At 34.5% G+C, this 26526-nt stretch overlaps 1 protein-coding gene across 8 annotated transcripts in view; it reads left to right on the top strand.

Moving 5' to 3' along the window:
- AGTPBP1 (ATP/GTP binding carboxypeptidase 1) overlaps positions 1 to 26526 on the top strand; it is a 220094-nt gene that overhangs the window by 113129 nt on the left and 80439 nt on the right. For all 8 annotated transcript variants that reach the window (XR_010407822.1, XR_010407823.1, XR_010407824.1 and 5 more), the window contains exons 15-20: positions 383 to 466; positions 2064 to 2150; positions 2235 to 2383; positions 20187 to 20274; positions 23601 to 23745; positions 26249 to 26402. Coding sequence is in view for 5 of the 8 variants with exons in the window: in XM_045882326.3 (XP_045738282.2) it covers positions 383 to 466; positions 2064 to 2150; positions 2235 to 2383; positions 20187 to 20274; positions 23601 to 23745; positions 26249 to 26402 (707 nt within the window). In the remaining 3 variants the exon portion in view is untranslated. The remainder of the gene's footprint in view (positions 1 to 382; positions 467 to 2063; positions 2151 to 2234; positions 2384 to 20186; positions 20275 to 23600; positions 23746 to 26248; positions 26403 to 26526) is intronic.

Below are 26526 nucleotides of genomic sequence, written 5' to 3'. Positions count from 1 at the left end.
ACAAATCTCCTTTATACGTAATTTCTGGCTTTTAGATCTTTATTGCTGTTACGTAAAATTATGTGCTTAAGGGCTAGAGAGAGGTTTCATATCATTTCTATGTAGAAAGTCATAATAGGCATTCAAGATTTTTTTTTAAGCTATTGAACTTGTAGCTGTATTCTACATGGTTATTTTCTAGAATTCAGACTTTAAAAATACTGGTTTTTGTCTTGCTGTGTATTGATAAATTTGTGTGTACAAAATATATAGAGTGATCATTTTTATTTTAAGGAAGTTTTGTCATTTTATACTTTTTTCATCCAAAACTTACTAGAAAAACTTGTGCCTTGGCATATAATAATGAATTTTGGTAGTCAACGCTTCTCTTTTATGATTTCAGGACAAAAATTGCTCAAGATATTGAGAGGTTAATACATCAGAGTGATATCATAGATCGAGTGGTATATGACTTAGATAACCCAAAGTAAGTCTGTTGTTGCTGCTGTTGTTGCTTTTACTTTTATTTGGACTCTCAAGTTTCAGTGTTGTTTGTAAAAGATAAAAAAATATAACTACCTTGCACCTAGTTTGCCCTTACTCCATTTTCATCTTTTAGCAGGGATATAATGGTAATGGAATAAATAGTTAATCATGTTAAATTGAATACATCACAGGCTTTTGTTTGTTCATAGGTAGACTTTTAATGGGCTTAATAAGGGGAAAGGTCACAAACTGATACTGTGTTTAAAAAGTCTGAAATTACCTCCATTGGAGAAAGTGGAAATTTCACATGAAAGGCTGCAGTTTTGTCCTGTAATATTGAGCCTTCATTTCCTTGGGACAACAAATTACCATCCCTTTTAGAAGGAATATGTGCTTGCCAATTTCTCCATAGTCCCCACTACTCTTTCTCATCTTTTACTGCTTATGATGTGCATTGGTCCTTTTGATTACTTTCCAGACCTTTAAGGCCATTTGTTTATGATGCTTGATGCTTTGGTGTTATTTACAATTTAGGGTTATCACTGGTATCATCACATTTTAAGGTTTAAATATAAGTAAATAAATGAAAATTAGAAGTGATGAATGTGACTATTATTTGCCTCCTCAGAGGAAACATTTAATTAGCCCTCAATGGGTTTTCCCCTCCCTCAACATTCTAATATTTGGGGAGAAATTTCACATCTTACTGGTCTTTTTGGAGGAAATAAAACACCTTTTAAAGATCTTTGTCAGAGAAGTAAGGGTAAAAGCTGTATCAAAGCTAATGACTGAATTTGGAATAATCTTAAAAATGGAAACCAAATCTACTTATTCAAAATATCTTAGTTATGTCAATGGTTACAATTCTGTGTCAGACAGATAAGGCAGATGTGATAAAAAGAGAAACTCAGGAACCTTGAGGATAGCATACATACCAGTGCTATTTCTAACTGAAATGACTTTGGCCACAGTCATTGAGCTTCTTGGAGTCTTAGTTTTCCCCTATTGGAATATAAGCTTCAGAAGAGCAAGAATTTGTATTTAATCAGGGAAACAGACATACAACTAAAACTGCATCTGGTACCTAGTAGGTGCTCAGTAAATACTTACTAAAGTAGTCACTATGTAAAGTGAAGATAATACCTTCACCTTTTTGGTACTAAATAAAATAATATCTGTTATCTCATACAGCTCTGTAAATTTAATATTTTCACCTGAGAACTACGTAGTTTAATTAGAATTATTGCTACTCAATACAGGTCATGTGCCTTTTAAAAAATACATTTGGCCTTTTTATATGATTTTTAGTATTTAGGAATGACATTTATTCAGTGAGGCAAAATTTCTTATTTGTGATTAACATTCACTATAAATGTGGGAACACATCTCTACTTGTAGTTACAATTTTTAAATCTGTAAATGTTAGCCAGAGTTTGTGTTTTGCTTGTGTTGGTTATGTTTTTTGGTTTAAAAATAATGAGGAGGGTGAAGTGTCCATAGTGGTATATTTTTAATTTGTAGTGTAGTTTTATTTATCTTTTGTTCACCTATTTACATGCAATGTATTTTATTATACTTACTTCAAAAATTTTATTTAGTTACACTATTCCAGAAGAAGGAGATATTTTGAAGTTTAACTCCAAATTTGAATCTGGGAATCTGCGCAAAGTAATTCAAATTAGAAAGTAAGTCATTTAAAATTTTCTCATTTTGTCTGTACACAGATATTTTCCTAATTTTCATCAGATTTCTTTATTTTCTATTTTCAGAAATGAATATGATCTTATTTTGAACTCAGATATAAATAGCAATCATTATCACCAGTGGTTTTACTTTGAAGTCAGTGGAATGCGACCGGGTGTTGCTTATAGATTTAACATCATTAACTGTGAAAAGTCCAACAGTCAATTTAATTATGGTAAGACACGTTTTGTTCCCCTAATTTTAGAAAGTATGCAGGCATCGTAACTGAAGGACATAAGTTTGTTTTTTTTTAAATTATTGACATGTTTAAAAAAAGGTTCGTTGTTCTTTTGTTTTCTCTAGTTCTCAAAATTCAGATATTTATTATGCAAAATTTGAAATAAACTGAGCTTTGCTTTGTTGGTGAAAAACCCTTTAAAATGCAATGAGTATCTTTGATTTCATCCAAATTAAATACAACTAAAGATTCATTACTTATGCTGCATAAAATCTAGTTTTTAATGTCAATTCATCTAGAAGAGAATTACATAATCTTTTTTAATTTTTAATTTTGAATAGTCTCATAGAAATGTGATAGAAGTTGCAGAAAGGTCTCATGTTCTCTTCACTGAATTTCCTCAAGTGGCTACATCTTCCAGAGTCAGGATTTTACATTGGTGCAGTGTGGGTGCAGAGTTTCATGACATTTTATTACATTTGTAGATTCTTGAACTAGTCACCACAATCAAGATACAGAATACTTCTATCACCACACAGCCTTGTGCCACTCCTTTATCAGTCACCTTTCAATAAGATGTTAGCTGTAGTTTTCTGCAAATTTTAAAATCTAGTTGAGGTTTCCTTCTATTACTATTTGCTGAGTTGCTTTGTTTTTATCATGAGTGGGTGTTGAACTTTGTCATATGCTGTGGCTGCATCACTTGGTCTGATGATTTTCTTCTTCTTTAGAAGACTGCTAATATGGCATATTACATTGATTGAGTTTTGAATATTGAACCAGCCTTTTTTTATCCATGGAATAAAATCCACTTGGTCATTGTGTATAATAGCTAACATTTTGTTAAGAATTTTTGCATTTATATTCAGGAGGGATATTGAGCTATAGTTTTCTTTTTTCTTCTTGTATTATATTTTGTTTTGGTATAGTTGTAATACTGACCTCATAAAATGGGTTGGGAAATGTTCCCTCCTCTTGTTTTTTGGAAGAGCTTGTGTAGATTTCGTGTTAATTCTTAAATGTTTGGTAGAATTCTCCAGTGAAACCATCTGGGTCTGGAAGGATTTCTTTTTTGATAGTCTTTGAATTTCTTTAATAGTTTTAGGGCTGTTCATATTATTTCATCTGAGTGAGTTAATGGTATGTGGTAGTTTGTGCTTTTTAGGAACTGATCATTTCTTCTAAATTGTCAAAAGTGTGTGTAGATTTATTTGGTCACAGGGTTCCCCTGCTAACCTTCTGAGGTCTGCAGTGTCTGTAGTGACACCCCATTTCATTCCTGATAATAGTAATTTGTGTTTTCTCTCTGTTTTCCTTTGTCAGTCCTGCTAGAATTTTTTAAAATTTTTTGAACTTTTCCAAGAACCTGCTTTTAGTTTCATTGTTTTTTTCTCATGAGACATTTTTTTAAAACTCTAGTGTTGTACCAGCAAAAATATTAAAGTTGTTAAAAGTGTGAATATGATGATGCTTTTTAAGGGGCATTTTTGAAAATTAAAGCTTTCAGGAGTTGAAGAGGTTGTACTCAGTTGTCATTATTTTCGTGGAAAATAGGAAATTGTATACGCTGAATAATTAACATGTGTAGGATAAAAGCTTTAGTCAGATTCACTAATTTAATGCAATAATCATAGGAAGATTAGGTAGACTAATAATCTGGTTCAGTTATAAACATTTTTTAAAGTTTTAAAATATTTTAAGTAATCTAAATAATCCATTTTAAATATGTATATTTTGTTTGAGGAGTCTGGTTATATTTTGCATGAAGAGTGATATGAATATTCTTGATACAAATCTATTTCACATTCTTTATTTTTGGGATTTGGGGACATAGCTAGTAATCATTGAATGTCACAGTTCTTAGAAAAATTTATTTTTGACCTTAAACATTCATGTATTTTTTAAAAATTACCTTATTCGAAACTCATTCAGAATGCTACAACAATTAAAGAACCTCCTGTTTTCCCTATTTAACTTGTAAGCATAATGCTAACATAGTATTTTAGAGGAGAAAAGGACAATTGATTAAATGGAATTATGTTTGTATTTTGGGTGCTCCTTACGAGTATATAAATATAAAAAAGGCTTTCTATTCCTGAAATGATAATCTTCAAATTGTAAAGCTATAGGGAGATGACATCTTTATTAACTATACTTGTTTATTTACTTTTATAAAATAGTACTCTTACTACTTTAAACTTTATTAAGTATTTTAATTTTTAAAATTAAAAGCTTACAGGGGTGCCTGGGAGGCTCAGTTGGTTAAGTGGCAGACTCAATTTTGGCTTAGGGTCCTGAGATCGAGCCCCGTGTTGGGCTCTGCACTTAGCAGGGAGTCTGCTTGAAATTCTCCTCCTTCTCTCTCTCCCTCCCTCTGTGCATGCTCACTTGCTCGCGCTGTCTCTCAAATAAATAAATAAATAAATAAAATTAAAAGCTTAACGTTTTGGAGCAGTTCCCCCCCTCTTTTTTTAAATTTATTTATTAAAAGTTTTTTTCTATTTTTTTTAAAACCTATACCTCTATGTGATACATAAAAAACCTCTTCCTTTAGTGTCATTTTAAATTTAAAATAAATAAAATTCTATAACTGAAACCAGATCAAAGCAATGGGACACATGGCTGCTTTATTTTAAAATTTCCCCTTCTCCTTAGCACTTGCCCTTTGGGTATTCTTGTGTGTTTATCATACTTTCCAAACTCAACCTTGTAGGGAATTTGGGTAACAGAGTGGTGTTAAGAAAATTAAAACCGTCAACAATGCATCATCCAGAGATAATCACTTTAATATTATTGTTTTCTTCTAGCCTTTTTTTTCCTAAGGCAATATATGATTTCTACATATACACAGTTAGGTATTTATTTTAAAAAATAAGGCTTGTAACCCATGCAGTTTCACAGTCTGTATGTTAACCAAACATTATATTGTTAACACTTTTTCTGGTCATTAAATATTCCTCTGAAACAGAGTTTAAATGGACATCCTCCAGAGCTCCTATAACTTACCCAAACTTTCGTTGTTGTACATTTAAATTGTTTCTAATTATTTTCTATTTTAAATAATGCTGATATCAGCATTATTGTACAAAATGTTTGCGTGTGTAATTATTTAGTTACAAATTCACAAAAGTGGAGTATCTTTGTCTGCCAGCTGTAAATATTTTTTTTCTGATTATCAAGCAATAGATCTCTTTTTTTTTTTTAAAGATTTATTTATTTTAGAGAGAGGGAGAGAGAGAGCATGCACATGCAGTGGGGAGCCACAGAGGGAGAGGGAGAGAGAGTCTTAAGCAGACTTCCCGCTGAGCAGGGAGCCTGATGCGGGACTTGGTCTCAACAACCTCGAGATCACGACTTGAGCCGAAAACGTGGGACACTTAACTGAGTGAGCCACCCAGGCACCCTAAGCAGTGGATCTTTATGTGGGAAATTTGGTAAATTAGAAACCATTTAGAGAAGAATCTATAGGAAGAGAAGAAAATCCACCGTTTAGCATTTTGTTATCTATCCTCAGACTTATTCACATAATTTTGAAATTAAATTTTATCCTTTCATAGATTGGTTTTACAATATGAAAATTCACCAAAACTATTTTTACTGCACGGTATTTTATAAAAAAATCTCCCCATGCCATTCAGTATTTTCAGCGACATCATTACTAATGTTTATATAATATTCTATTGAGTAATGTACAATGATTATTTTAATGGTAACAGTTCGGGAATTTAAGTTTTCAGCATTTCAAAATTATAAGCTGTGATATGGTTGATATCCTTAATTATTTTTTTGTCTGTATTTCTGATTATTGCTTTGCCACCAATTCCTCCAAGTAGAATTTCTCAAAGAAAATGAACATAGGTTGCTGAAGACTAGGGAAAAGGGGTACTTTTTGTGCTGGTAGGAGTGTTAAATTAGTTCAGCCTTGATTTCAAGTGCATTTGATAATGTGCTTTCAGTGTTTATATTTTACTTAATCCTGTTGTTAGTAGTTAGCAGCTACAGCTGAACCCATTCTTTCTCCAAAGAATTTTAAAATGTTGATAAATTGAGTTATTTCTCAAATATTTACATTTATAACTCATTTGCAACTCTGTTCCTGACCCTCTAGTAAAAGAAGGGGAGGAAACATTGCTTAGAAGACATTGTATGTGGTTGCTCTGTGGGAGCTCTTACAGAAACATGGCGTGGTTAGTAAAAACAGTTTGGAAACTGGTTGGTAAGATACCACTATTGTGCCTAGTTCCTGACTTTTTGAATCTAGGTTGAATTGTTCTGACTTCCTAGTCATATTATTTGTCCCCTCTGGTTTGAAATACCACAGTTCTCAGAAGCTATGGACTAGCATTTGTTTGGGGGCTGTTTGTTGCTCTAGTACCCTTGATTTTAATTATCCTGACCGTTCTGTCTTGTGTAATATCTTTGTTGCTCTAGTATCACTGTTGTGTAACTGACTGTGCAGTACAGCTAACACCCTGTAGTCTTTTTCAAGAACAATTTTAAGAATTTTTTCTACCTATTTGTCAGAATAGTTTATTCTAAATAGTATTCGAATAGTTTTTTCAAGTGCCAAAAAATTTCCATTGCATGAAACTTCTAGAATAATCTGAGAGAAATTGATTTTTTTTTTTTGACAAACAATTTTTTATATTAAGTCTCACTGCTTAGGAACATGGTGTATAGGTTTGTTTACTCATTTTTTATGCCCTCACCTAAGTGTTCTAGTTTTCTTGTAAGTTCTGTTCATTTCTTTTTACTTTTAAGTACTTTATGTATTTTTTTTTTTGGTTTCTCTTACGAAAGAGATCATTGTTTTCAGGCTTGTTATTACTTATAATTAAGAAAGCTGTCAAGTTTTATATGTTCACTTGAAAATCAACCTCCTTACCGAACTTTCTTACTAGTTTTCATAGTTTCTCAGTTGATACTGTGGATTTTCTTGGTAGGTCCCTAGAATTTTTCCTTATCCATAGTTATATTGTGTATCTTTCATTGTTTCATAACTTTTAGATATAACTATGAGAATGATTAAAGTAAAAAGGAGACACTGGGCATCCTTGTTTTATTTGGACTTTAATGTGAATTTTGCTAGTATTTACATTAAATACATTAGCTCTTCTTCTGAGTACAGATTCTTTCTCATAGTAAAGAATTTCTACTTTTACTAAAAAGTTTTAAAAATCAAAAGTTTTATTTTTGCGTTTATTAATATGATGTGACCATATAATACTGTGAGCTGTTAATGTATTGTACTAATGTTCCTACTATCAAATCATCCTTGGGTTTCAGAAGTAAATTCACTTTGCCATGTGAATTAATATTTTAATATACATCTATTTTTGATTTGTTAGTATTTTGTTTAAAGGCTTTTTATGTCACTGGTCATAAGTTAGGCAAGTCAGTTTCTTTTTCGGAGGGCTGTCTTCATCCAGTTTTGGAAGCAAGCTGATGCTAACTTTGAACGCTTAAATAGAAAAGCTTTTATTTCCCCATCCTGGTTCTGGAGAGTTTAAACAGCATTTACAGGTCTTCATGAAATTTGGAAAGAATGCACCTCTAGAACTCTCTGATTGTGTGCCCCTTTTTGGGTGGGAGAAGGAATGTCTAGGTAACTTTTTCAGATATCTGTGACTTAGTTTCCTGTTTCTTTTTTTTTTTTTTTAGATTTTATTTATTTGAGAGAGAGAGGGAGAGAGAGTGTGTGAGCATGAGCAGGGGGGAGAGGCAGAGGGAAAGGGAGAAGGAGACTCCCCACTGAGCAGGGAGCCGGATGTGGGGCTCGATCCCAGGATGCCAGGATCATGACCTGAGCTGAAGGCAGACTGACCTGAGCTGAATTAACCCCCTGAGCCACACAGGTGCCCCTAGTTTTCTATTACTTATTGTGACAACCTTGATAATTTATGTTTTCTTATATACATGACATTTAGATTTTCAAAATTCACTAGAAATCATACAGATTTCTAGATGATGTCTGCAGTGTGTGTGCTTGCTTGTTACTTTTGCTTATTTCCCTTTTGTGTGTGTGCTCAAAACATAATTTATTATTTTAAAAACCTAGCTCTTGGTTTTATTCATTATTTCCTTTAAAGGTTTTTTATTTATTAATTTTTCTCTTTTCCTCCCTGCAGTTTGATTTTTTTCTTCTTTTTAACTTTCAGTTTGTTCACCTAAATTTATTTTTTTTAAGATTTTTTGTAAAAATTTATTTATTTGACAGAGAGAGAGAGAGACAGCGAGAGAGGGAATACAAGCAGGGGGGAGTGGGAAAGGGAGAAGCAGGGCAGGCTTCCCACGGAGCGGGGAGCCAGTTGCGGGGCTCGATCCCAGGACACTGGGATCATGACCTGAGCCGAAGGCAGATGCTTAACGACTGAGCCACTCAGGCGCCCCCACTTAAATTTATTTTTGTTTGATGACCAAGCATTTGCTCTTGATTATTGCTTATTTCTGTATCCCCTTCCCTTCTAGATTTTAATATTAAGACTCCTTGTTATTTTGTAGATTGCCTCTAATTATATGTAGTGTTGGTATCCTTTTTGTTCCAAGAATTATTAGGAAAACATTTTTTATATTCCTAGTTGGTTAGATTATTTTGATTAAAATTTTTCTAATTACTTTCAAGTTTTAGTGCATTTTGCTCATATGCGTATAAAATTTATGATTTGGGGGCGCCTGGGTGGCTCAGTTGGTTAAGCGACTGCCTTCGGCTCAGGTCATGGTCCCGGAGTCCTGGGATCGAGTCCCACATCGGGTTCCGGGCTCCGTGGGGAGCCTGCTTCTCCCTCTGACCCTCTCCCCTCTCATGCTGTTTCTCTCTCTCTCTCTCTCTCAAATAAATAAATAAATAAATAAATAAATAATCTAAAAAAAAATTTATGATTTGGAATAACTTTTTATGGCTTAATATCTGGTCAGTTTTTTTATTTCATGGGCACTTGGAAAATAATATATATTCTCTGCTGACAACAACTTAATATACATTTTTAGTTTAGTGTTATAATTCCATTTTTCAGTTTTCTGTGTCCTTATTTATTTTTTATATTCTTTCTGCCTAAGACTTAAAAAAATTGTCTTTCAGCTCTATTGTGTTTCTGTCAATTCCTCATTTACAAAAACATGTTTTTTTCTCCTTAAGCAGTATTATTTGGCACATAGTTTATAACTTTTCCATATTCCTTTTGTATATACCATTTAATGGATAAAATAATAGCCATACTTCAGTATCATTAGCCTGGAATTCTGTTTTTATTATTGTTTTGGTTTGAATTTGCTTGATATATCTTTGCCTGTTGTTTCTTTTAAGTAGAGGTTGATTTTGTTGTTTGACCCTTGTCTTTAACATGATTTTAACTTATTTAAAATTCTTTTTTAATAGACAAGTTTGGTTTTTTTAATGCTTCCTATTTTTTTGCTTTATTGTTTAATCTGTTATTCTTTAGGGGACTTCAAGGTGTAGTACAACACTTTTTTTAGCTGTGGAAATCCAAAATATGTATATAAAAAGAATAGAGCATGAAGCATATTGCATTGGATTTTTCTCAGTCCTGCTCCATCTGCCTTAAGTTTACTAGAGATTCCTCCCAAATTCTGACAAGAAGTGGTCTGAGTTCTTTTTATTTCCATGTATTTGTAAGTATTTAACTAGGAAGTTGGTTATAGCTGTGAAATGAGCTTTTAGGTAGATGTAGTTTTTTAAGTGAACCTCTGTCATTAGTTTTGTTGTTAGTACAACATAAAGGAAATCTTGGTTTGTCTTAACCTCAGTAGAAGAAGGAAGGGACTTAGTAAACTGGAATTCAAAATTTTACGAAATTGCAACCGGCTATGTAATTAATGTTATTGTCATTAGATTCATTTTGACTTTACTTCAGGAATGGTACTGATGATAAAAAATATTTGCAGTGGAAACTTGTTCAGCCAGAAGAATTTGTTTAATTGCCATACATGATTGAAATCAGGAAATAATATTAATTAGTTTTAATTAATTGTTCTTCTTTTTTTGATTGGGTTGTTCTGGTTGCAGGAGTATTTAAGTGTTGGGTTCTAGCAAATATATCCAAAGATGTCTTATTCTTTGGCAATGCCCCCAAGAGGGGCAGAATTACTATTGCTTAGTTTCTCAAATTGCCCTTTTCTTGGGAATTTTTTAGGAGATTGTATTAAATATTTAGTTTTCTCACAGGTGAATGATCTTATTGGTGAATTTTATTTGAGAATTTCTGTCACTGTGTAATGATGCTGTTATCTGTTGTAATCGGTTTCTCCCATTACTTGAAAGGGGTTTGTTCAAATTACCACTAGATGGCAGTCTTGCATTTTAGTAACTTGGAGCTTTCATTTCTAGCTCCTTCCCTGGTGCTTTTGCACTCCATGTCTCTAGCTCTTCCCCACTACCCTTCCTTTCCCTCCCTCCTTCCCCCCAGCCGTGTCTCCCAGATACATGAGGATTTTAAACCACTTTCTTAAATAAATTGAACATGTGTGGAACCAGGCAACAGAATAGAATTTTGGAGTCTAGGTCTGTAGCATTCCCACCTACCCCATGTTACTTAATTCCATACTTGGAAGTTTAGCTGAGCTATCTCTTGACTAAGGAAGCCTTCCCGACTCCTCAGGTTGGATTAGTACCCTTGATAAATGTTCCTTGTAATTTTTTCCTTTGGGGTGCTCATAACAGTTTTATGTTGTTTATGTGTGTGGCTGATTAATCGCTTCCCCCCCCCCACTTGTTTATAAATTCCACAATAATCAGGGACAGTGTCACTGTTGCTTATCGCTGTACTTACAGTATGGCATTTAACAGATGATTTGTTAAATGAATGAGGCAATGGATGAATGAACTATGAAGAAGATCCCATTAGGAATGTAAAACGAACATGCACAAAATAATACGTCAAGAAGATTCTAGTTCGGGGCTCCTGGGTCACTCAGTCAGTTGAGAGGCCAGCTCTTGATTTTGGCTCAGGTCATGATCTCAGGGTCTTGGGATTGAGCCCTGCATCAGGCTCCATGCTCAGCGGGGAGTCTACTTGAGGATTCTCTCTCTCCCTTTCCTTCTGCTCCTCCCCCCAACTCATGCACTCTTCTCTCTTTCTAAAATAAACAAATCTTAAAAAAAAAATTCTAGTTCAATTTATGATCAACTTTTTATAAATGTTTTGAAATAATTTCAGATTTATAAAAGTTGCACCCTTAATGCAGATGTTGAGGATTTGAAATGATGTCTCATTACCTTAGAATATTTTTAGTATATTTTCTATAAACAGTGACATTTTTTTTTTCTCATTAAACTTCTGTTTTAATGGGTCTCAAAATTCTGTGACAGATTTTTGGTCAAGTTGTTTTCATTAAAAAGTACTGATTTTAAAAACTAATAACATATAACCACCACCATCAGGAAATTATAACTGATACGTGAATCCTCTCTAATCCATAGGCCCCTCATTTGAGTTTCATCTGTTTTCTCAATAATGTGCAAGAGGATTCAGCTCAAACCATGTGTATTTAGTTGTCAAGTGTCTAAAACTCTTTTAGTCAGGAACAGTTTTGCAGATTTTAACATTCATGACCTGACATTTTTGACAATTATAGGACTTTTACTCTGTAGAGTGGTTCTCAGTTTGGAGTTGTTGTCTCATGTTCCTCGTGACTCAGTTCAAATTAGGTGTGTCTTTAGCAGGAATATTACTGAAGTGGTGTTGTACCCTGGTGAATACAGCATTTTGTTTGTCCCATCACTGATAATAATCATTTTATCACATGATTAAGTTTGAGTCTGTCAGGCTTTTCCATTGTAAAGTTACCCTTTTTCTTTTTGTAATTAATAAGTATTTTAGGTGGAAGTACTTTGAAACTATGTAAATATCTTTCTCCTCATCAAGCTCTTAATATGTGAATATCAGTCCAGAGTTGGTTTCCTGTTTTACTGGTGGGTTATAATTTATTTCTGTCATTATTTATTTTGATGCTCAAATTGCCCAAGATTTGGCCAGTGGGATCCCTTTCGTACTGGCTTCTGTGTCCTTTTGCTACATCCCTGTCATACTGTGTGGGCCTCCTGGATGTTTGGCATACAGTGCTCAAAGCTCACCTTGCCTTTCCCTGCCTCAACCTGGTATCAGTCATTTCTTGGAATAGCCCTGGTTTGTTTTAGTGGTGAATGGTATTTAAAAACCAAGGTCTGTGTGCACAGTATGCGCATTGTTATTGGACTTCTCAGTGGACAGAGCTGAGGACTGTATGTTTGTGTGTGCAAATATTTATATAGAAATTTTCATTTGTAGTAGTTTCTCCATATGTATGCATATATTTATGTTTGTGTGTGTGTGTATGTTATGTGCACATATACACACATCCCCACACAATCTCCATGAGGTCACACTGATACCTTTAAGTCCACAGACTCTATTCTGGTTTTTTCCCTATATTTACAGTGTCCTCCAACATGGAGAATCTGGGCTTCCATTATCCTTAATATATTTACTTAGTGATCAGTTCCAGTGTATGTTAAAATCCTTCTGATGCCTTTTTGGGCAGGTGACCTCCTCACCTCATTCAGGGTCTGACACCCAAGTCAGCCTTTCTTCCCACCCCCCTTGCAAGTGTGGCTCCGTTTGTTTGTGTTCATTTTGTTTTTAATTTCTAGTTTTATTATGTGGCAAGCAGACAGTTTTGTTTATAGTGTTTCTCTTTTATGGAACTTCTGACATTTCCTTTTCATCTACTTTATGATAAGTTTTTGTGACTATTTCACATGCTCTTAGAAAGGTATATTATATATAATCTGTATTATCAGGCTATTGTGTTCAACATCTGTATGTAAGATTTGCCTTATTGATTATGTTCTTTATTCTTCATTTTTGTTCATTTGGTCTGTCATGTACTGAGAGTGATGTGTCCGTCTACTATCAACGGTATGCCTTCTGTCTTCTGTATCTCCTATAATTTCTGCTTTACATAGGAGGTTGGTCTTACCCTGGTGCATAGGTACTGGGTATTATTATACTTCACTGTGAATGGTGACTTTATAAAGTTCCTTCTTTGTCTCATTTAATATTTTTTGGCCTGTAATCTACTTTGATCTCAGTATTTCGATCCCTATTTTGTTTCTATTTGCCTAGTGCGTCTTTGCCCATTTTTATACTTATAGGTAATTTAACTAAAAAATTTGGTATATTCTGTCTTCTAGTAATGCTGAAAATCTGGGGTATGTGTGGTTTTATTGGTCCTACTTGTTGAATTTATTTATTTACTTTTTGGTGGTGACGATGTGTGTAGAGATCCAGATTCAGATTCAAGTGGCTACCGTTATCCTCCAGACCAACAATATGATTTTCCTATTTTTAGTATAAATCTCTGCTGTAATACTAGTCATATTAGAAGCATGTGTTTTTTCTCTGTAGAGTCACTGAGTCTATAATATATGCAGGTTGTGATAGGTGCCTTTAGGTTATTTGAGCTCCATTTTAAACTTTACTTGTCCCCCTTCTCTGTTAAATGAGGGTAATAGCTTCAACTTGAAAATTTCATGAATCTGTGATTCTTAGTACATTTGATGATTAGGGCCTAAAACACCTTGTCTTTTTTTGTATCTGTACTGTTATTGAGCATCTACTCCATACAACTTCGGCCTTTACTTAGCTATTATTAGAAGCCAATGCCATTGGATGTTGGCTTCATTGTGGCAATTTAATATTTTGATTGTCTGTATTCAAGTGATAAGATTGACTGTTCTTAGCATATTTTTTATGCATGTAAAGGTTTATCCTGTGACTGATGACAACAATTATAGCCAAAATGTCAGGTTGAATAGATTGTTTATTCAGTCTGAGTTACCTCATTTGATTGATTCTTACTAGGGCTACCTCTTTGGTTCAAATGGTTTTTATTATAGTCAGAATTTTCAAGTATCACTCCTTCCACTGTGACTAGAATTAACTATCATTTAAAAAGTACTATAAGAATACCTTGTCTTTTATAAAATTAGAACACTTAAGATAAATCTAATGTGCCCTGACTTCAGCTGGAACCTTACTTATAGTTAGCTATTATTATGCATTTTATTTGTCTGGAGGAGTTTGAAGTTTCAGATTGAAATGGCTCTATGAATCCTAGAAAGGAATAAAGAAGATAGGAATCCTTTATATGTACCAGTGAAATACTTAAATTTTGGGTATAAAGAGAGAATTTTAACATACTTCTACTTTAAAAGAACTGGTTACTTAAATAATGATAATAATAAGAGCAGCTAACATTTATTGAATATTTACCATGTGCCAGGCCCTGTTCTAAGTGCTAACACATGTGATACTCTTCATCCATTAAACAGAATCCATTTTACAGAAGAGAAAAAGGGGGCATCAGTAGTTTAGTAATCTGTCCAGGATCATGCATCTGGTTGGTGATGAAGTTGGAATTCAGACCCAGGTAGTCTGGTTGCAAATTGTATGCTCTTAATCACTGTGTTGTTCTGCATATGAAAAAATTAGATTGGTGTTGGACTTCTCATCTGTGGCGCACTGGAAGCTAGAGGACAGCCAAATGTCTTTTGCGAAATCTGTCATTTGTTTGTAACTGCCAACAAACTATATCTTTGTGTATGTAGAATTCAGAAAATATGTTACCCCTGAACCCTCTGTGAGAAAAGTAAATGAGGAAAACATCTCAAGGTAGAACACTTGGAATTTATAAAATGTGTTAAAAGTAAAAATGTTCTAAGGGGGGTGACATGGGAGAAGCGAAAGTTAACTTATCTTGGTGGGATTGCTTAGTTATTGATACAGTATCAGAGAAATATCAGTTAATCATAACTATGAGGATGGGAAGTGGGATTGATAAACACAATAGAAAGCTTCCAAATAATGGAAAAAGAAAAAGAAAATATGGAGAAATACAATCAGGCCAGTAATAGTAAGAAGGTAAAGAAGAAGAAGAAAACATCAAAGAGTAGAAAGAAAATGAGATGAAATGTATATCTATCATCACTAACTATGAGCTGAAATGTCCTCAGAAATCAAATATTGAAAGTTATACAGGGGACGCCTGGGTGGCTCAGTTGGTTAAGCATCTGCTTTTGGCTCAGGTCATCCCAGGGTCCTGGGATTGAGTCCTGCTGTCCGCTCCTTGCTCAGCAGGGAGCCCACTTCTCCCTCTGCCTGCAGCTTCCCCTGCTTGTGCTCTCTCTGACAAATAAATAAACAGAATCTTTAAAAAAAAAAAAAAAAGTTATACAATAGGAGGGAGGGCAGTGTTAATTAAATGACAAAGAAAAGTTGAAAATGAGTGATTAGGCAGAGATAAACTAGCCAAATGCAAATAAACTACGGCAAAATGTTTATATTATTGCCAGAAGTGGAACTGCTGGATCATATGGTATTTCCATTCTTAATTTTTTGAAGAACCTCCATGCGTGTTGTCCATAGTGGCAGCGCCAAGTTACATTCCCATCCAGACAAAGAAGAATTCAGGTTTAAAAGCACTGAATAGATGCTGTGTATTTAGTAGTTGCAGTTCTTGAAGATGTATAGTAATCACAGACATTTTTTTAAAAGATTTTATTTATTTATTTGAGAGAGAGAGCACTTGCAGGAGTAGGGGAAAGGGCAGAGGGAGAAGCAGGCTCCCCACTGAGCAGGGAGCCCGATGTGGGATTGGATCCCAGGACCCTGGGGTCATGACCTGAGCCAAAGGCAGAAGCTTAACTGACTGAGCCACCCAGGCGCCCCAATCACAAACATTTTTTAAATTGAGGTAAAATTGACGTAAAACCTTATATTAGTTTCAATGTATAACATTATGTTTTAATATTTGTATATATTTTGAAATAATCCCCTCAAGAAGTCTAGTTAACATCTCTTGCCACACAGTTACAAAGTTTTTTTCTTGTGATGAGAACTTTGGCATTTTTTTTTTTTAAAGATTTTATTTATTTATTTGAGAGAGAGAGAGTGAGTGAGAGAGAGAAAGAGCACAAGAGGGGGGAGCAGGAGAGGGAGAAGCAGACTCCCCGCTGAGCAGGGAGCCCGATGCGGGACTCGATCCCGGGACTCCAGGATCATGACCTGAGCCGAAGGCAGTCGCCCAACCAACTGAGCCACCCAGGCGCCCTTGTGATGAGGACTTTGAAGATCTACTGTCTTAGCAACTTTCAGATGTGTAATAATAGTATTATATATTAACTATAGTCATCATGCTGTATATTACATTCCCCGGCCTTACTTATTTTATAACTCGCAGTTTGTGTCTTTTGACCACTTTCATCCATTTTGCCCACCTCTGTTTCTACTCCCTTCCTGATTTACCAATCTATTCTATGAGAGTTTTTTTTTTAAGGTTCTACACATGAGATCATATGGTATTTTTCTTTCTCTGTCTGACTTATTTCACTCAGCATAATGCCCTCAAGGTCCATTCATGTTGTTGCAGATGGCAAGATTTCCTTCTTTTTTATGGCTGCCCATTTTTTAATCAGATTGTTTTTTTCTATTGAGTTGTATGTGTTCTTTAGATATTTTAGATATTAACCCCTTATCAAATACATGATTTGCAAATACGTTCTCCCAGTTGGTAGGTTGCCTTTTCATTTTGTCGATGGTTTCCTTTGCTGTGTAGAACACAGACCTTTATATAATACAACAGCAACCATAACCACAGAGCATCCATATAGATCAAACAAAAGCTCCAAGAAATACAACTTAATTAGAAGACAGCTATTGTAAGAATTTAAAATACCACTTTCATAATTTAACATATTAAGAAGAGAAAACATAAGCGATACAGAAAATGTGAATAATATAGTCAACAAGCTTGATTTTTGGATTCATTAGGATTCTATTTTGAGAATATATTTGAAGATGTGTTCCAGCTGACTGAGAATGAGATGTAAGGTCTAAGATGGGAGAAATGATGGAACTAATCTGGGATTCCAGTGTGAACAAGATGAAAGCTGAGGAGCATTTCTAGAAAGCAACTCATCCAAATTAGAATTGGAAGTTAGTGGGATCCTGAAATTACACCTTAAAAAAATTTGAAATGGTCCCAAGAAATGGTATGATATAATATGATTATGAAACTGAGAAATGTTAGGGACATGGGGCAGAAGTCCTAAGTATCTTCTCCCACGGAAGGATAAATCAGAAGAACTGTAAAAAAGTCATGCTACAAATGTGAATGAAACAAAATGTCACCTGAGTTGGAATATTTGATGAACTGTGTGAAAGAATTCATTTGAACTTCACCCTGGAAATACTTTATTTTGGGGGGGTTGGCGTGCAGTGAACTATACTTACAGAATCAGAATGGAAGTACTGTTGTTTTTCACATTTTACATTCAGCTTTATAGAGGGAGTGCAAGAAGGTGTCTTCCTTATGTGCATGAAACATTTAAAACTGTTAGTATATTTTGTTACAGGCACAACTTATTGGTGATTAAAAAAAAAACTCAGATTTTACAGATTTCATTGTAATTCAGAGTATTAGTGGAAATCAACTGGACACAAAAACTGGGTACTTGGAAATATAAAGTTCTTCCTAAAAAAAAAAATCTGAAAATTTAAAATTGGTGTTTCAGATCATTGGAAGCTTGCTGTGTGTGGCACGGTTGTGTGGCTATTTAAGTTTAAGTTAACTTAAAGTTAAAAATTCTGTTATTTTAGTGGCACTGGGCCCATCTCCTGTTCTTAATAGCCACAAGTTGCTGCCACCTTGGAGACTGTAGATACAGAACATCTCCATTCTGGTAGAGTTCAACTGAACAGCTCTGATGTAGGAAGTACTTCAAAAGAGGACACTTCATAGACTTATGGGACATAACAAACTGGTAGCTGGAGGGAAATTGAAAGCCTTTAATAACTTGCATTATTTAAAATAAAAAACCAAAAGAAAGAGAATGAATTTTTAAAAATGCTGAAAATAATGATAGAAATAAAACAAAACATGCCAGAGTTTCTGAACAGACTATAACTTTTTTTTTTTTTTTAATTTTGTTATGTTAGTCACCAGACTATAACTTTTGAAAAGGAAAATAAAAATGTATTTGGGGCGCCTGGGTGGCTCAGTCGGCTAAGTGTCTGTCTTCGGCTCATGTCATGATCTCAGGTTCCTGGGATCAGGCCCTGCATCTGGCTCCCTGCTCAGCGGGGAATCTGCTTCTCTCTCTCTGCTCCTCCCCCCAGTGCTCATGCTCTTGCTCTCTCTCTCTCTCAAATAAATAAATAAAATCTTTAAAAAAATGTATTTATTAGTCACCTTATTTAGATGGCATTTCAGCTGAATTATATTTCTTTTAAGAAATAGGCTATACTTTTATTTATTCCAATAAATAATGGATAGCTTCTCAGTATATTTTTCTGAAGCTAGTGTAATCTTATACCAAAACTTTGTAATGGTAATTTTTTTTAAAAAGGGCCAATTTTTAGATGCAGAAACTCTAAATGAGATTTTAGCTGATATAATTATATACTAGTGAAAGAATAGCATTTTCTTGGAATGCAAGGATAGTTCACACTAGGAAACCTATCAACATAATTTACTGCATCAACAGATTAAAGGAGAAAAGCCATGTGATTCTATTAGTGAATGCTGAAGAGGCATCTGACAAAATAATTAAAATACTTAAGTGAAATAAGAATTATGAAAGAAACTACTCTAGTTATGGAAGTAATCATAGCACCTGCCACAGAGGGTTGTTGTGAGGATTTAATGAATTAACATGTGTAAAAATACTAAGAGCCATGTCTGGCACATAGAAATTATTCAGCGTTAGCTCTTTTTATTAAAAAAGATACAGTTGATATGCAAAAAAGTTGGCAAATGTTGCATTGAATGACAAAACATTTTGATTAAAATATAAAACAAGACAGAGTTTGTTGGTCTTCTTACCACTGTATTCGGAATCACTTTTGAGGTTGTTTGATTTCTCTAATACAATAAAAGTAGAAAATGAAATAACTGATACAAACACCGAAAGAGGAGGTAAAATACTTTGAATTACAAATTATATGATTTTCATATGTAGAAAACCCAAGAGACTACTCAAGACTAATAAAAATACTCAGAGGTAAATTTAACAAAATGGTTCTGTAGCAAGAAAATGAAGAAAATGATTCTATCTTTAGGAAAGTCAAACTAGATCTTAATAAAAATTGTCAACATTTCTAAAATTAGCATAGGAATTTCATTAATTCTAGTTAGAAGCCGAGTGTACTATTTTATGAAACTGGATAAGATAATATTAAAGTTCATTTGTAGAGTATATTTCTGAAACTACCTAACAAAATGTGCTTTATATTTAATCCTATTTTTGTCAATAGTCTCTCCACCTCCTCCCCACTATAAGCACATATCTGTATGGAGAAGTTTGAAGAAGAAAACAATCTTGACATTTTCGTGACATTTTCCTCCTTAACCTCAGTGTAGATGGGAATCCCTGGAGAGTTAGAAGTGTGATTATATACTATTTCTTTATATATTTTTTGACTCTCACTTGTTCCAAGGAGTATATTTTACTTATTATTTTTATTTGATCTCATATAGAGATCAGTTAATAAAGTTTAATAGCTTTTCACTCATTAAAGTTGTAATCCCATTTTAGGTAAACTGGGATTAAAAACGTATCATTGATCGACTTAGAGGAGATTTTAAAGAAATATTTCATATTTTTTTTATACATACTAAAAACTGAAATGTATTTTCTTTTAGCTTTCCTGAACATTTGGTGCTTTCTATAATGGCATGACTAATTTGTAACTCAGAAACTCTGAAACGATTTTTTTTTTTCCTATTTTTCCTATCTCTGTCAAAGGTATGCAACCACTCATGTATTCGGTTCAGGAAGCATTAAACGCCAGACCATGGTGGATTCGTGTGGGAACCGACATTTGTTACTATAAGTAAGTATTCTAAGAATAATAGGACATCAGCTGACAGAATGGGATCTTAACTTCATTCTGTTTCAATTTGAAGATTAGAAAGTAGAGTCATTATTGCATTATTTGAACTGTGGTGATATGCTTTACTGTTACCTCTAGCAGAGTCCTTTAAAATTTGAGATTTATTGAGGTGGTATATTTAGTGGGAATAAAATGTGTCTTAAAGACAGACAGACAGACTTAGTCCAAATCTTATCTTCACCACTTAGCTAGCTATGTGTCCTCAACTTTTTTAGCTTTAAGGCTCTGGAAACTTCATTAAATAAAACTGAAATTAGGAATTCTAGGAAATAATTAGCAGTGCCTTTTTGTTCTGATGATATTAAGTGCAATTCTCATCTTTTCTCTTTTGCATGCAAATGTTTACTTGATTTGTATTTCCAGGCTGTTTTACGTGGAGATGTATTCCAAAGTTATGTTATAGCAGCCTGTACAGTTCAACTTGACCTCAAATAGGCCATCTACTTATCAAGTCAGAAATAAGTGCTTGAAATCATTTATTGCTTCTTTGGAATGATTGGATTATTCTTCAGCCTCACATCTAAGTAATCTGGGATTATAATATACCTTGCTTCCTGTTTTTACTGTTTCTGCATGTAATGTGTTTCTAGATAACTTCCTCCACCGAATGCATTTGACATCCTTGTCTTTTCTCTGTTATTAATCTTAATTCTGACATTTTTGTTCAGTGGATTTTGGGTTTTTATATTGTGTTTAACTAGCTCTGATGTTCCTTTTTTAATCAGAAGCCTTCTGAAATTAAACTTTTTATTGGTTTAAGACATGGCTTTGGAAAAACCTAGCTCTTAAGTGCTATTACTTTCTAAAGAGAGTCGGTGTTTCCTAGAATTCATCTCAGCAGGGTTTCCCCCTACTTGGAATAGCAAAATAAGTAGTAAGTGAGGAATAGAAGTGTAAGATGGTATGCAGTTCATCTGTGTCTGAATACATTTCGTATTTCTTTTAGTGGTAGGCTAACATAAAAATACTCTTATTTATCTCTTTCTCATAAAGTTGGAATAGAAATCGTCAATCAATGAATGCTTTTCTTTTTCACATTGTAAAGTGAATGGTCGTAACATGACAGGTGGTGGTTCTGTTTTGTGTAGGGGGTGATGGCAAGGATTTTCATTTGTTTAGTTTCGTTTTTATTTCTTCTTTTGGCTACTTCCAGACCCGGAACTAGAATTCAGGTCAATTCGACAGACGTTTATTAACTATTTTCTGTGTAACAAGCACTAGGCTAGTTGCTTTCCTGAAGCTGGAAATCCAGATAGGATTAAAATCTACTGTCTTTGCATCTGTCTTAACTTTTCATGTCAGCCAGGTCTTCCGATGCGTCTTTGTCTCATCTGCACAATGAGACTAAAGCTACTTCCACCAGTCTGTGAGAGAATATAACTTACAGACTACCATAGCTATAATGTGGTATTATCAATACCTCTCCAATTAGTTGTTAAACTTAGGGGGGAAAAGAGTTGGCCAGAAGTTCTGGAACTTATTTTGTGTTTTCCTCAACCCATAGCACCTTGTCATTGAGTATTCAAGATATGGTGGCTACGTTAATGAAGATAATACCAGTTTGAAAATACCATGCATGTGTATGTGCATGCAAATAAATAAACTGTTGGTCATGGATTTTCTTCAGTTCATGACTTAAATAATATAAGATGATTTGAAATTTTAGAAATTAGGTTGATAGACAAAGCACTGTTAGGCCATCAAATGTCAGTGATATTTAAAGTCTGGAAAGTAATGTGTAGTTTTAAAAACGTTTTAATATGGAAATCTTCAAACATTTACAAAAGCAGGTAATAGGATAATGAGACCACGTCTGTTCATCACCCAGTTTCAACAACTATCAACACATGTTTAGCTTGTTTTAGGAATACTTTCACTCCTACCTCTACACTGAATTCTTTTTTTTTTTAAAGATTTTATTTATTTATTTGAGAGAGAGAGAATGAGAGAGAGCACATGAGAGGGGGGAGGGTCAGAGGGAGAAGCAGACTCCCTGCCGAGCAGGGAGCCCGATGCGGGACTCGATCCCGGGACTCCAGGATCATGACCTGAGCCAAAGGCAGTCGCTTAACCAACTGAGCCACCCAGGCACCCTCTACACTGAATTTTTAAAAGCATTTCCAGATATATTTATCGATAAATACTTCAGAGATCTTTGTCTTTTAGAGATTTTTAAAGACAGTCGGACCATAATGCTATTAGCACACCTAAAAAATGCCTTAATATGATAAAATATCCAGTCATTGTTCATACTTCCCCAGCTGTCTCATAAGTGTTTTTTTTCTTAAGATTTTATTTATTTATTTTAGAGAGAGATACGGAGAGCATGAGAGAGAGAGAGCATGAGCAGGGGGGAAAGGCAGAGGGAGAGGAAGAAGCCACCTTCCTGCTCAGCGGGGAGCCTGACATGGGGCTCGATCCCAGGACCCCGAGATCATGACCTGAGCCGAGGCAGATGCTTATCAGACTGAGCCACCCAGGCGCCCCTCATAAGTGTTGTTTAATAGTTGGATTGTTTTAACCCAACCAACCAAGACCACACATTGCATTTGATTTTTGTTGCTATGTCCCTTAAGTCTCCTTTAATATGGAGGTTCCCCCTTTTTTTTTTTCCTATTATTTCTCCTTTATTCGTTGAAGAAACTGGGTCATCTGTCATGCAAGATTTTCCACATTTTGGGTTTTGCTGGTTGCATCCCTGTGGTGATAATTAATTCTTCTATCTCACTGATTTCCTATAAAGTAGTAGTTAGATCTAGAAGCTTGTTCAACTTCAGGTTTGATTTTTGGCAAGAATACTTCATAGATGGTGCAGTGAATTCCTCTTGCGTCATATCAGGAAACACATCACGTCTGGTTATTTCTTTTTTTGTAATCTTAAGATTGATAGTGAATTTAGTTATTGTCCTCTGATCTGTCCACCTGAAAGGCAGCCATTAGCCTTTCGTCTAGCGGTGGTAGCAGTTATTGATGGTAATTGCTGAGATCCAGTAATGTGTGTGGCTAACAAGGAATGAGGTTCTAAACTTTTTTTGATGTGTAGAGTCTCAACTCCATTTAAAAGTAAATCCAGAGGTGAAAACTAATGTTGGCCGATAGCAATTAACTGTTGCATTAGTACCAAGTCTAAGTTTTATAAAATATTTAAGCTAAACTTTTTATAAACTGTGTGGGGTTTCCCCCCGAAGTTCTGTGTAAAAAGTGGTAAGGAAAATCAGAACTTTTGTGTGGAAGAAATAAACATGTTTTGTGCTTTTCTATTGCAGAAATCACTTCTCAAGAAGTTCAGTTGCTGCAGGTGGGCAAAAGGGAAAATCCTACTATACAATTACATTCACTGTCAATTTTCCACATAAAGATGATGTTTGCTACTTTGCTTATCACTATCCATACACATATTCAACTTTACAGGTGAGAACTCATTAAGTTGTATTATGGCTGTTATTGTGCTATATACATGTGTCAGAGAATTGGAAAAAAATGGTTTTAATGAAATATATTAATAAGATGAGAAAAAAACCTGCTGAATATTTTAGAAAATAATACAAATACTTGTTGAAAACATTAAAAGGAGTAAAATGGGAATGTAGTCTTTATTTTTATTTAGTAGAAATACCAAAGAAATTTGAAGAGATTTTTACTCTCCATCTTTGTGTAGAAATCTATAGTTCTCCATGATTTACACATTTTAACTAGATGAGATTTCCACTTGTTTTAATGAGAGGCATTGAATCTCATAGAAAATCTAACAATAGAAAAATGTGTAGGGAATTCATTGATGTGGAGTTCTAGGTCCAGATTCTTTAGAATTTAGGATATAAGCCTTGTTTTGTGTGGGTTCTTTTGAGATATTTGAGTATTTGCATTGTAAAACAAAACTGAAAAATGAATTCGAGTAATTACTGTGGTAGATTTCTTTCTCAGTTCAGAATGTCCTAATGATCAAGGATCATAGAGGTATGATCAGTTTACCCAGAAAGAAATTGGAACACTGTGATTTAGAAACAAGCTTCCAGATTATTAGGGGAAAAGGAGAGAAAAACGTACTCTACTGAACTGAAGAGATAACGAGGCTAAGAACATTGAATGTGGCTGACTTTATTTTAATAAAGGTTACAACTTACAATAAAGGTATTACCAGTTATCTTTCTGTGCCAAATAACATAGCATCAGAATATACAGTGTTGTTATTCACAGGGTTATGTATTATTGTTCTTTATTGACGTTACCTTTTTAATACATTTTGAATTCCCCTCCTTTTTTCCAATGCCACTACCATGACCTCTGTAGGCATTACCGCTGCCTCTCCTCTGGACTTCTGCCACCTCTTCTCACTGGTGTTCTAGAATTCACTTCTATCCCCTTTCCTCTTCATCAGTCTTTCCCCCACATGATATCAGGAGGGCTCCTTGATGGGAAGATCTGATCCCATAAATTTCCTTCTTAAAGCTCCTTAGTGATTTCTCTTGCCATTTTAATGAGATCTTACCATGGTTCATATCGTCATTTCTCTACTATTTTTCACAATTTTTGCCATATCCATGTACTGTTTAAACTATTTATATACTTAATATTTATCTTTAAATGGACTTTAACTCTAAAGTTTATCCTCATCCTAAGTTAATATTTGTGGTATTAATTCACAGTAAAATATATGCCTGTTTATTTTTTGTTAAGGTTATCCACATGTCACTTTTCTATCTCAGTTACCAGCCATACATACATATGCTGTATCTTGTGAAAGAATGGCCTGTGAGGCCCTTCAGTCGCTGTTAATTCTGTTTCTCACCCTTGCTGGGCTGGCTGCAGGGCATCTTGGGTTGGTTCTTTAAGATGCCCTTCCTCTTTTTTTGCTTTCGTCCTGGTCTTCTCATATACCTTCCTTCTGCCTGCAGCATTCCCCTCTACCCTCCTCACTCATCCTTTGGATCTCAGTTTGAATGTGACTTATTTTAGGAGACCTTTTCTCACTGACCAGATTCAGCTAGGCTCCCTGCCCCTGATCACAGGCTCTCACAGCACTCTGTATTTTCCCGAAGGTAGGGTCTGTTCATTCACTGTTACATCCCCAGTGCTGGGTACAGTTTCCTGCACAGAAATAGTGGCCACATAGTAAATTGTGATTATGTGAACAAACATAGGCAAAACTTTGGAAACCAACTTAAGTATCTTAAAATAAGGGATTGAACAATTATGTGTGGTATAACCATATACTAAAACCATTAAAACTTGTGTTTTCAAAAAACACGTATTTCATGTGTTGAGTGATAGGATATAATGTTTGTTATTATGAATGTGTGTGTATAAATTATTAAGTGATAAAAGCAGGTTACATTGGCATTTGTTAGTAGTAATCTAGGTGATGCAGTTACGCGTGTTCTAAATTTTTTCTTTGTACTTTCTGTGTCTTCTAGACATTTTACAATGAACCTGTATTAATCTTGAAATCAGGAGAAGTTGTTAAAAAAATTTGTGCTACATATTTCATTCTGCAGGTCTGTAGTCACTTACAATCTGAAAATTCAGAAAGCTTTGAAAACCAAAAGCTTTCTTATAGCCCATTTGGCAGCAAAGCCTGGCCTGAATTGATATGAGCTTATTTAGAATATTGATTCCACTTTGAGTGACTCCTTGTATGTTTTGCTGCAGAGATAGTAATGTGCTTATTACAGGTTGCTGCTGCTGGCCCCACTGGGGTATTGCAGAATTAATGGTATATGCATCATATCTATCCCCTTTCTTAACTGCCTCAAAGAACTGATGTTTAAACTACGTCTGGCTCCCTGAGGGTTTCAGAGAAGGAATTAGGAATCCGATTCACTTTTCGTTATGTGGAGATCTGGATGCATTTATTCCTATTTATCCTAGGGAGTTTTTAAATGATTGTATACTTTGCTTTTAAATTTTTATCAAGATGCATCTTCAAAAATTGGAATCAGCACACAATCCTCAGCAAATCTATTTTCGAAAAGATGTGTTATGTGAAACCCTGTCTGGAAACACCTGTCCCTTGGTGACTATAACAGCGATGCCAGAGTCTAATTATTATGAACATATCTGTCAATTCAGTAAGTCTGTCTTCTTCACTCAAAATACCAATTGTTCTTACTTTCCTTTGCTTCATATATATTTTGTAAGAGCAACAGTACTAGGAATAGGCATCAGAAGTCTTGGGTTCTAGTCTTGGTCCTA

The sequence above is a fragment of the Mirounga angustirostris genome, unplaced genomic scaffold (genome assembly GCF_029215605.1).
Source record: "Mirounga angustirostris isolate CCGP_5_RB_7025 unplaced genomic scaffold, mMirAng1.0.hap1 SCAF_15, whole genome shotgun sequence".
NCBI lineage: Eukaryota > Metazoa > Chordata > Mammalia > Carnivora > Phocidae > Mirounga > Mirounga angustirostris.
This window is presented reverse-complemented; position numbering and strand designations above follow the sequence as displayed.